Source organism: Echinops telfairi, unplaced genomic scaffold (genome assembly GCF_000313985.2).
Source record: "Echinops telfairi isolate 266 unplaced genomic scaffold, ASM31398v2 ScPeMD7_7469;HRSCAF=8507_0, whole genome shotgun sequence".
In the NCBI taxonomy this organism is placed as follows: domain Eukaryota; kingdom Metazoa; phylum Chordata; class Mammalia; order Afrosoricida; family Tenrecidae; genus Echinops; species Echinops telfairi.
This window is the reverse complement of record NW_022111372.1, coordinates 29,400,228-29,412,354: the sequence shown is the minus strand read 5'-3', so window position 1 is coordinate 29,412,354 and position 12,127 is coordinate 29,400,228. Positions and strand designations below refer to the sequence as shown.

General features: G+C 49.3%; 1 protein-coding gene across 1 annotated transcript in view; it reads left to right on the top strand.

Annotated features, from left to right (window-relative positions):
- The window catches only part of VPS26C (VPS26 endosomal protein sorting factor C), a 47,240-nt gene extending 37,531 nt beyond the window's left edge, over window positions 1-9,709 (top strand). The window contains exons 6-8 of the mRNA XM_013005921.2: window positions 4,605-4,755; window positions 5,216-5,368; window positions 9,392-9,709. Coding sequence (XP_012861375.1) covers window positions 4,605-4,755; window positions 5,216-5,368; window positions 9,392-9,474 — 387 coding nt within the window. The 3' untranslated portion in view covers window positions 9,475-9,709. The remainder of the gene's footprint in view (window positions 1-4,604; window positions 4,756-5,215; window positions 5,369-9,391) is intronic.
- Window positions 9,710-12,127: the final 2,418 nt, after the last annotated feature.

Here is a 12,127-nt window from a genome sequence, read left to right as displayed (position 1 = left end):
TGGCTCTCAGAGAGCTCTTCCAGGCTGGAAAACACAAGTCCTGCTTACCGAGCTGCACATCCCAGAGCTGCCCTTTGGACTCGGCTCAGGGTGGCTGGTCTGTGAACTTGCCAGCAAGCAGACAGCCCATAAGCAGATCGTAAGGTGAGCGCCTCAAACGCACATGAACTCTGCGAACTGCACACGGCCCTGTGCCTGCTTCACAGGCCCGGTGTCTGCAAGGGACACTCCTGCACACGGCCCACAGTGGCAAATAAATAGAGCCTGTGGGCGGAATTCGCAAGGTGACATTAAAAAGGAGAAGCGAAAACCAAACAACGTGGCTCTTAAAGGAGACGTCCCTGGTGTTTCAAATTCTTCGATTGCGTGTCTAATGAGACGGTGTAACAGACTTTATTTGGGAAATAAAAGGCCCCAAACTGGAATAATCTCGGAGGAGAGCTCACAGATCCATTCATCAGAGCAGAGACTAAGTTTCAGGGTCACCCTCTTAACCCTTCCACAGATCACCATTCTCTGATCAACGCAAGAACAGTCCCTAAACGGGCATTCCAGGAGCGCAGAGAGCGACTATAAGAAAGCACGCCGGGCCACTGGCGTCCACCGTGCCTTCGGAAGGCAGGGAACAACGGCTGTGTGTTCCTGCAGCGGGACCGGGAGCATCACTTTTCTCTGAATCCAGTGGAGTTGATTTTCCTACTTCCTGGCTCATCAGCCCTGGCAGCTGCCCATGTCCGGAGAAGCCTCCACTTCACATCAGACCCACAGACGGGAACCAGGCTGGGCCCCGCCCCTCCCGCGATGTGTGTTGGGCATTGAATGGGGAAGACAGGAGAGTCACAGGTGCATTTAGATGATGGCGCTGGCAAACACAATGCTAAAAAGCGCAAACGTCTGTTTTGGACAGCGGTTCTCAACCTGTGGTCACAACGCCTTTCGGGGTTGAAGGACCCTTTTCACAGGGATCGCCCGATTCATCACAGTAGCGAAATGACAGTGATGAAGTAGCAACGAGAATAACTTTATGGTTGGGGGTTACCACATGAGGAGCTGTAGTGTATGAAAGGGTGGCAGCATCAGGAAGGTTGAGAACCAGTACAGCCAGAATGCCCCGCAGGAGCGAGGATGGCGAGGATGTCAACACTTTAAAGACATTCTATGCCCTTTCTGAATCCAGCTTAATTTCTGGCGGCTCCCTGTCCATGTTCTTCTGCAATTGTTTAATTATCTTAAGCAAGAGTTTATTAACGTGAAATTAATTATATTGTTTGATAATTTCAATATTCTGTTGATTCACCTTTCTTTGGAATGGATACAAATGCAGATCTCTTGCTGTCAGTTGGCTTGGTAGTTTTCTTAGAAATTTCTTGGGATAGGGAGGATGGGGGAGGGAGGGGAAAAGTGAGAAACTGATACCAAGGGCTCAAGTAGAAAGGAAATGTTTTGAAAATGATGATGGCAACAAATGTGCTTCACACAATGGATGGATGGATTGTGATAAAGAGTTGTATGAGCCCCCAATAAAATACTTTTTTTTAAAAAAAGGAAAAAAATTGATTGTGGTAATGATTGTACAATTCTTGATATGATTGAACTATTGAATTGTATGATATATGGATGAAGTGCCAATAAAATTATTAAAAAATCAAAACAAAAATTTCTTGGCATGGACTTAGTGAGTACTTTTTTTCTTCAGGTTGTTGAAACATTTAAGTTGGTGTTCACTTAAGTCCTAGAGTTTTATTTTTTGCTCATGTCTTCAGTGCAACTTAGATTTCGTCCTTCACATCCCGGGTTTTTGATAATATACCTATTAAATTAGTTGAATATTGAAACATTGTTTGGGACAGTCTTTCCATTGTCTTTTGATGTTCAGAAAACTCACTGCCATTGAGTCAGTTCCGACTCAAAGCAACCCTGTAGAGCTGGGTTGGACTGCCTCTGTGGGTCTAAGACTGCGAATCTTTGTAGCAGAAGATAGCTTCCTCTTTCTCCCTTGGAGTGGCTGGTAGTTTCAAACTATTGACCTTGCAGTTAGCAGCCCAACGTCTAGCCCACTATGCCACCTCCTTCAATATTACAACTTGAGGCTTGAATTTTTTCTTCAATTCTTCAGTTTGAGATTTACTTAACACTCTAACTCCAGGTTTTTGCACAGTTCATTATAATACTTTTTTTCCCTCAAGCTTCCCTTTGAAATTTTCTGTTCATTTCCTTTACTTAATCATTTCTTCAGTTTTCTTTAACTGCTCTACAAGAGTAGTCTAGTATAGTATAGTCTTGACAATGTCTTCTGGCATCCACTTTAGGTTTCACTTTCTTTTTTGTCTTTTTAATGATTGTTCTTTTTATTGTAAGACGTTTTTGACGTCATTCCATAACATCAATTCTTCGATAATTATTTCATGTGTCATCTTTTTCTTGTATCTAATACCTAGGGATACTAATTCTCAAATTTGTGTGTACTTAGCTGTTTCTTTGCCCCTTTTCCTCTCCCTTACCCTTCCAAGGTCTCCCCATCTTGAGTGTTGCAGAATTTCATAAGGACACCCTGGTGTGGATCTTTATTTAGTCAGTGTGCCTGGCACTTGATCTCTAGGAGTCCGAAGGCTTGATGAACCTTCATTCAGTTCTAGGAACCTTTCTTCTGTTCTTTCTTAGAAGGATCATAGGAGAATCTCTTGACCCAATCTCTCAGCTCAGTATTTTCCCTTTATTTAGCATATCTGTTGGGATCTTTCCTATAACAATGCGATTCATTACTAAATACTATGACTTTTTCAAGATAGCCTCTTACAGCTTAGCACGCTTTTATCTCTTGCCTTTATTGATTCTGCGTCTTAGTGATTGATCCTTTGGTTTGTTGATTGTGTGCTGCTTTTTCTTGCTTTTATTTTCCTCAAATGTGTATTGGTTTTTGGTTCTCCTGCCTTGAGTATAGCGCAAGAGTGCATATACCTTCTGGCTAGCAGCTGAGGCTGGAACCTTCCGCTACCAAGACTTTGTATCACCTTAAAGACTCTCAAGGAGCTGGTGAAAAAGGAAACACTTTGAATTCAAAGATACTTCCATTCCACCGGAAGGTGAGAGCACAGTTCTATGGTTCAGAGAGAGGATTCTAGGAGTGAGTTCTCCTGGAAGAGCCTGGAGGAGTCCCTAAGTTCAGAAGCAGTTGGGAGTTAGGAGGGGGCAGTCTGGGACAGCTCAGTGTACTTCATTAAAAGGAGTGAAATCATTGCAGCTCCAGGCTTTGGAGTTAGGATCTGCTTTTTGTAAGAGGGGACCTCCTACTCAAGAGGCCCTCCAAGGCTGGTCCGGTCATTTAAGGCCACAGTGCAGGACAGCGAGGCCCAAGACCTACTGGAAAACACAGAGCATATGCCCCCACTCTTGCGCCATACTCAAGGCAGGAGCACCTCTAATCCGAGCCTCAGTTCATCTGAAGAACAGATTCTCCTGTGGGTTAAGGATCCACAGGTAGTATGGTTAACAATACCACACAACTAGCTCTTCATCTATAAACATGAATGGAGAACAGCCAGGGGTTGAGACAGCTCAAACAATTGTTGCCCGGTCTCTAGATCTGTTTTTCCCACAACATCAATCACCATGGGCCAATTTCCTAAGCCCACTGTGCAAAAGCCCTTAGACTTTTAGTCCAGCATGCAAGAAAAGGGCTCTCTGTACATGTCCTTGTAATAAAGTATTTTTCTTGGCTTTTCATAATTGGGTTAAAAACTTTTAATCTCCTTAAATGCCATTTTAGTGACTGGCTGTCCTTAGCCTTCACAACTCCTTTAAGACATTTGTTATCCTCTCGTTTGATAGGAAGGAGTTTTCCAGGCCCAGGTGCTGCCAGTCAGGATGATGTCTGCTCAGTGGGGTGGTACCAGTCAGGTGCCCTGTAAACATGCAATTTGAGTGTTTTTGTTGTCATCAAGTCGGCTCCCCGTGTCTCGTGGAGCCCGTGTCCAGCGGAACGGAACGTTCCCCAGCCTGGCATGTCTTCACAGTGTTGGTGTGCTGGTGCCCATTGTTGCAGCTGCTGTGCATTTTGGGTGACTTCCGTCCTAGAGATTCAGCTTCCAACACCATATTGGGCGGTGTTCTTCTGGCTAATCTTGGGGTATAGATCGCCAGATCTCTCTGAAACTAGTCTCTCTGACTGGAAGCTCTGGTGAAACCTGCTCACCACGGGGGTCTGCTGGTATTTGAAATACCGATGACAGTTTCCCGACTCAGAACAACACCCAGGGCTGGCTCCCTGTGTGACCCACTAAAAGAGGACTGGTGATCCGTATATAAGGGAGCTTCCGAGATTTCATGGAAAAGTCCGATTATCTTTTGCTTCCATTTCTACACAAACTCTTTAATGCCCCTCCTATAGAAAGCTGACTAATTCTGTCTAGTGACGGCCACACCTTCTGTTGAAAGACAATGTAAATGACATTCTCCTTTTTTTGTCGTTCTGTAAAACAGAATTCCAGTGTGTTTTATTGCAGTTACTAACTCTAAGTTTTGATAAGTACCAAAGTAATGTTGAGGTAATTTTTCCTTACTTTTTTCATTCTTGGTTATTTATTTTTAATTTGGTTTTATTTTAGAGAGCCTTGCTGCCCAAATTTCTTATTAGAGGACATCTCAACTCAACTAACTGTGCTATCACAGAGCCGCTGACAGGAGAGCTGGTTGTGGAGCATTCCGACGCAGCCATCAGGAGCATAGAGCTGCAGCTGGTCCGAGTGGAGACCTGTGGTAAGCCTCCTCCTCCCTCGGCCGTCCATGTGGGCACCGGAGGCGTGAGCCCCCCACCCCCCATCTTTCTCAGCTGTCCAAGTGGACACCTGTGGCGGGGGTCCTTTGTTAACAGGTTCATCTTCTAGCTTCTGCCTTTGGCCATTCATTGTGTGTTCAGCAGTTAAAATGATGCCCGGAGAAGCAAAAATAAAGAGCACGTTTCTTGACTCCAATAAATACAAGGTTTCAAAAAGTTTGGATAAAAATTCTATTCCCTTTCCATTCCGCTTGTCCAGTGTACTTCCTCCTGTGTGTTTGAGAAAAGCGCAGTGGGAAAGACCCAGAGCTTCCTGGAATCTCGCAGAGTAGGCTTGCAGACCTGAGGGAGGCTGCTGCTGCCACTCCTGCTGATTCTCACTGAAGGTCTGATGCAGCTGGTGCTGGTGTCTGACCTCGTGCCATTCTCTCCCTTTCCCAGGCTGCGCAGAAGGCTATGCGCGAGATGCCACGGAGATTCAGAATATCCAGATCGCTGATGGGGATGTGTGCCGGGGCCTCTCTGTTCCCATCCACATGGTTTTTCCCAGGCTCTTCACTTGCCCTACTCTGGAGACCACCAACTTCAAAGTGGGTAAGCTCAGGGGTGTGGCCACGGGAAGGCAGACAACCCACGGTCTCCTGGGGTCACTGCAGCTCCAAGTCACTTTGCCAATTGCCAGGCTGGCTGGGAAGCCCTTGGGCCAGTGCGGAGGACATAGCAGAGGGCAAGCCCCGCTCCTGTGTAGCTCAGGCTGTCTGGCACAGAGACACCCCCCATGTGCAGCTGTACAATAAGTCAGGGGACAGGGAGAGTTGTGCAGAAAACTATCGTGACAGTGAGGGACCTGACAGCAGAGAGGAGTGGTTCAGTGGGAGGCCGTTTTGATCAGGGGCATTTGAGAAGAAATGTCCAAACAAGTGAAAACCTTACTGTGAATGTTCGTCCAGATAAAAGCTTTGGGCTTCTCCAATTTAGAGTATGTTTGCTCATTTGTGATTAGCCCTGGTGGTATAGTGGTAAAGATTTAGACTGCTAATCAATAGGTCAAAACAACCACTCACACCTCAGGAGTAAGGTGAGGCTTTCTACTCCTATAAAGATGTACAGCCAGGTCGATTCAGTGGGCGGGAGTGGTCATTTGTCACAGATAAATGCATATACATCGGATGACCACAAAGGCTGAGTCATGTCCTGCTTTTTCCCTTAACATTATTTCACGTTAAATGAAACCACATTAAAGGACTTTTACATCTTCTCATCAGCTGTTTTAATGGTAGAGTGACCCTAGTGTTTGTCGAGTTCAGTTAAGAAGCAGCCCCATGAAGAAGTAGAACAGAGACATGATGGCAGGGATAAGAGTTTTCTGTACACTGACTGAAAAGTCCCCGGCCGTTCTTGGGCCAGGCCTGAGGTGCATTGTTAGATATGGGATGCAGGGCTTTAGGGAGAACAAATTCGCTTGGGTCAAACGGTTTCCAACGCATGGCAACCCCATGTGTCAGAGTAGACCTGTGCTCCGTGGGGGTTTTCATGGGAGCAGACTCAGGCCTGCATTCTAGAACGCCTCTGGATGGACTGGGGGTGCCAGCCTTATGGTCAACAGCAAGCACAGAACCAGGGAATCCTGCTGGGCTGGTCTTCCTGTTTGACCAAGGAAGGACCCCGCATCTTCATTAACGCCCCAGTGCCCTCAGTCTTTAACTTGCATGACTCGTCCAGCAAGAGCCCTCCTTTTTGTTCACAGCACTGGCTTTACTTTAAAGCTCACAGTATAGACTCACTGCCATCAAGTCCATTGACTCATAGTCACCCTATAGGGCAGAGTAGAACTGCCCCTGTGGGTTTCCCAGACCAAGTCTTCAGGAGGGTAGAAAGCCATGTCCTTCTGCAGAGGGCAGCAGGGCCTAGAACTGCTGACCTGCAGGGAAAGGCTGGACGTGTGCTCCACTGTGCCACCAGAGACCCTTATATTTACACTTTAAGTACAATGCAACTTTGTTGTCACAGTGACCTGTGCTGTCTAGGTTGAGAGAGGAGAGTATGTTGTGTCTGGCCGTCGGGTCATCGAGGGGACCGTGACCTCCCTGTGAGGGCTTCAGGCAGCTTGCCCAGTGCGGCCAGAGCCCCTGGTAGCTGTTGGATCCCCCCAGTCCTGTGTGTGAGATGCTAAGTTGTAGCATGGGATCAAGAGGCTCAGTTGTTCACCAAACACACATGCAAGGACAGCGACACTTGCCAAAAGACGCTTGAGAGTCAAACCTGAAACACACGGGGTTGCCACGAACTGGAATGAGAGCAGGTGAAATATGCTCGTCTTGTAAAATTCTAGGGTACCAAAGGGCATGGAGTGAAGGGTGAATTCCTTCGCCTGCAGCTGCTCCACCTCCACATCTGGAGCGGCCCGGCCCGCCTCTTCATGTCCCACCTTGACCAGATAGCTCGCTCTCAGTGTATCCTCGGTGCCACACTACACAGGTGACCCAGAAGGTGGGGATGTTTTTTTTTTTTTGCGGCACTTGGAGGAAGGCCTCTGCTGTTGCTTTCCCAACTTGGTTGGCCTCCATAGGGTGCAGAAAAGTACAGGAAGGTGTGGTTTCCTGCTGTGCTGTCAGTGAAGCTCAGTTTTATCAGAATTGTGCTGCACAAGACACAAGCTTGTGTAAGTTTCCACGTAAAGCCCTCAGTCCCTCATCCAAGACAACCCTCACACTCGTGTCCTCACGTTGAAGGTCAAGCTTTACACATGACAGATATCTTTCCCAAAATGTTGATGACATTTAATGGTTGGAGCGGTCCTGCACTGCTGTTCCCATTGGCTGTGGAGGGGAAGCTGGAGGAGGGAAGTGGTTCCCACCCAGGCACTGCTTTGCCCCTCCTGCGCCGGTAGAGGGCGGGTGTGGCCGGGCCCAGAGGGGCCGTGGTTCACAAGGGACTACTGTAGCTCGGAGGTGAGCATGAGCACAGAGCCCTGTGGTACGAGTGACTTCCTTGTGCTCTGACCATTCACCTAAGTTGTGCTGACTTACAGTGGCTTCACACATAGGGAAAGCGCAAGACCATCTTGCAGCCCCAACCCCTGGCTAGAAGAACAAGCAGGAACGTGGGACATCAGAACATGCGGTGTTTGGCCCGGCTCCGCACAGGCCCCCTCAGTGTCTCCTGGGGAAAAAAGCAGTTAGGAGGGTGGGGGAACAGAGGAAGAGATAGTGGCTGGAAGGGCTCAGAGGAAGCTTCCAGTTTTGTGATGATTATCAGAGACAGGGAGCCAACCAAACAGATGCTGTTGGAGCACCTGTCACAGGCGATCATTGTGTTAAGGCAACACCCACATTCAGGACATTGTAGACAGGTCTCCAGCTTCAGGCACTGTTGGATGAGGTGGCCCCAAAGCCCCTTCAGAAGCTGAGCTCTGCAGCGCCGGGCTTTCACCCTCTCCCAGCTGCTGCTCGGCCCACACAGAGCACCTCTCTCCGCCTCCGTTCTCAGGGGAGCAGGACTTTTCTTCAGAAAAGACACACACCCTTTACCTTGTGATCAACAAGGGTACCAACTTCAGCTAAAGAGATGGTGGAGAAAGAATCCTGATGGTTGAAAGGTCAGGGAACCCCCTGGAGCAGGTGTGTCAGGTCAGCTAGCTGATAGGCAGAGGCTCGCCATGCCCACTGTGCATGGTCCTGAACATGGTTCCTCCCTGGCGCTGTGCAACGTGTACACTGACAGCTGTGGGCCCGGTGTGCTGGCCGTGCCTCATCAGTTGTAAAATCATAGCCACACGGGACAAATGGGTTGCAAGGCTTCCGGAAGAGTGTCTGTAGTAAAGACCAAGGACAAGGAAAGTCATTTAGGGAGCCTGGTGTGGCCTGCTGTCCAAGACAGGAGATCGACACATACTTAGAGAAAGTATACAGAGATGGTCAGATGTCAGTGTACTCATCTTCACTGGCTTTCCTGGAAGCATGAGGTGCTGCAGTTACACAGCCTCACAAGGGCACTGGGGTATGTATGCCCATGACTTTCTAGAGCTGCGGTTCTCAACCTGTGCGTCGTGACCCCTTCACAGGGATTGGCCGATTCATAACAGTAGTAAAATTACAGCTTAGAAGTAGCAACGAAAATAATGTTATGGTTGGGGGTCACCACAACATGAGGACCTGTATATGAAGGGTTGAGAACCACGGTTTCTAGAGCCTTCCACTCACTCCTGTAGTTGACTCATGGGACAGTATATGGTGCTGTGACCTGAGAGGACAGAATAGAAGTGTCCTTACAGAGCCCTGGTGACACAGCAGTTAAGCATTCAATTGCTGACACAGCGCTCGGCAATCCAAAGCCCCAGCCGCTCTGCAAGAGAAAAGATGATCTGCCCGGAAGCCGGGGGCAGCTGCCCTGAGTCACACGGCCTCGCTGTGAGCCGGACTCCGCTCACCGGCAAGCACAACAACAACCGCCGCTGCAGAGCCACTGGAAGGGTCAAACCCGCGGGCTTCCGGTTGACAGCCAGGTCCTGACCTGCCCCTATTGTCGCTGTGAGGCTGAGGGGGACGGCACGGGGGCAGGTTTTAGCCCCAGTGGAGTGTGGTGCGAGTGAACACCAAGGCTCTCTCTCCTTTCCAGAATTCGAGGTCAACATCGTGGTGCTGCTTCATGCTGATCACCTCATCACAGAGAATTTCCCACTGAAGCTCTGCAGGACGTAGCCCACGAGGCATGTGGGAGACGCACGCCTTCGTGGAAATCCAGCTGGCTGCCAGACTGTTAGGGAGAGACACAGCTGCGGCACATACTTGTTCTCTTGATTATTCTGTGTCAGAACTGAATCTGACTCCCCAAAGTCTAATCACCCTCATCCTCATTCCCTGAAGGCTCCTGCTTCCAGTGGGCGGGGCGTCTTGTAATCAGACTCTTTGTTTGAAATGAAGCAGGATTTCTGAATGCCCTTTGCAAGCTCATTGCACAGGAAGCATTTCCTATGACTCCTGATGTCCCTGATCCGTTTTCCATAGAGCAAAGCCTCCCCTACCCCCCACCCACCACCCCGCACTTAGAGCTTTGCCAGGAAGTGAGAGCGTGGGACAAAGGGAAACCTCCCCACAGCGAGCCAGTGGCCGTGGCAGGGAGCCACGTGAACGTATGGGTGAGGAAGTGTGCAGACAGCCTGCTGGGAGAAGTGCAGAGTGCACTGAAGACATATAGCACCCGCATGCTTCACCGTGATGGGGCGGAAGTCTCCCTAGCTCTCCCGCAGCTAAGGGCTGGGCAGTGATGGCCTGTGTGGCAGAGTGCTTCTGCGGTCTCAGCACCGGGTGTCAAATCTGCTGCCGCATTCCCAGAAGACATGTAAACACAAGGCTCTGTAGGAACCCCATGCCCCATATCTGCTGCTGGTTCTGTTAGGGGGCTGCTGAACGGCAAGAGACACCCCCCCAGTCCTCTCCACAGGGGACACCCATTATGTCATGAGCCTGGTGGTCTCAGGCCAGCCTTAGGAACCTGTGCTTTGAGCCAGGGGCTTGTGGTCTGAAGCCTATTTTCCTTAGCCTCCCATTGTGGTGCTTGGCCTTGGCATGTCTGTGGTAACACCTCCCTTGTTTCTGTTGGTTCACAAAGAACAAGAGCACTGAATCCAGCACACTACTGACCTGCCCCTTGTGCCCCGCTTCTTAAGTGGGTGTGTGAGAGAGAGAAAGGTGTGTGTGCGTGCTGAAGACAAGTAAGCCTGCTTCATCCTAGGCTGTTCCCGTGAAGTTGATAACACTTAGCCACTGGGTCGTTTACTAATTGGTTCCCAGAGAATCCATTTCTGTTGTAGAACTTCAATGCTCACATGGCAATAACGATACTTAAAGTAGGAGAACTGATGACGGCACACTTCTGGGGAAATTTTTAATAAAAGCATTTTTAATAAAGTTGACACTCCCCCCCCACCTATCCCTTTGTCATTCCAGTCAACCCTGAGTGGTCCCGGTGGCCGCAAGGCTTCTGCTGGGCCGTCACTGTGGTTAGAAGGCACACCTAGGTGTTTGGCTCATGCAGACCTTAACAGTCCCCAACTGCTGGGGCTGGCTGCAGCGGGGGCGCCTGCGGTTGCAGGCTCCAGGTTGTCAGATTAGATGCCCCAATGGTTTAGCACATAAGGGGGAAGGAAGGGGAGGGGAAAGGACAGAGTCTCAGAATGGTGTCAAACCATTGCTTCTGGTAAAAACACGCTTAGGCAGGAACATGTTTTTATCCCAGTGGAAACAGCCCAAAGTATGAACTGTGTGGCACTTGGGTCAAGAGCATGGCCTCTGGATCCAGACTGCTGAGGGTGAGCCCCAGTCCCTCTACCAGTGACCATAGGCACTACTTAACCACAGTGCCTCAGTTTCCTCGTCTAAACTATGTTTAAGGGTTGGGCTTGGCTCCAAGTCCCCACCGAGTGGTCAGTTCCAGGCTAACAGGGGGCCATCAGAAAACGATGTAGGAAAAGCTGAAGTATTGTTTATGGAGGGGAAGTGGACTCCAAAGCCGGGTCTGCTTCCACTGCTGCTACTGTTAGGTGCTGTCGAGCCGGTTCCGACCCAGTGGCCCCATGTACAACAGTACAAAAACACCTCCCAGTCACGTCATTATCACAGTCCCCATGCTCTGTTGCAGCCCCTGTGTGTCAGTCCATCTCGCAAGGATCTTCCTCGTTCTCGCTGCCCCTTCATGGTGACAAGCATGATGTCCTCCGGGGAGCTGCATAATTCCTGTGCCAGTCCAAATTGCCCTTCCAAAAGTTACTGGGCCAAGATTACATCCACTAGCTTGAAGATGTAGCAAACTGCCAATGTTCTGCAAGCCCTAGCTATTCTGACCATCGTGATTTTTCGTAATGAGAGTTCAGAAAGTTCCTGGAAGAAAACTTAGCTGGCCCCTGGCTACCAAACTAGGGACTTATTTCCCAGACACCTTTGCAACTCTGCTGGTCAAAGGCCCAAGACCACATTGGTCGGTGTATTGTGTTGGGTCCACATTCCCACAACCAAACTTCATTGTGCATAATTCTGCACAGAGCACGTGGGAGGACAGCTGCCTAGGGGTGGCAGAGAAGGAAGATCAGGGGAACTCAAGTCTCCCTGAATGTGTGAGCTGAACAGTTTGCTTCCCGGCCCTGTAGAGCTACACATGCCCACTGCCTCAGGAGCAGCCCCCGTGGAGAAATAGGGCCGGCATTGAGTAACTAACCACAGTCAGCAGCTCAAACCTGCGCATTACAGGAACTGCCCCCATAGTCTTCTGTCTTTAAACACCGACCTTGTTAACAGCCTGGTGCTTAACCTACTGTGCGTGTGTAATTGCAAGAGAAAAACAAGAAACCTAAAGCTA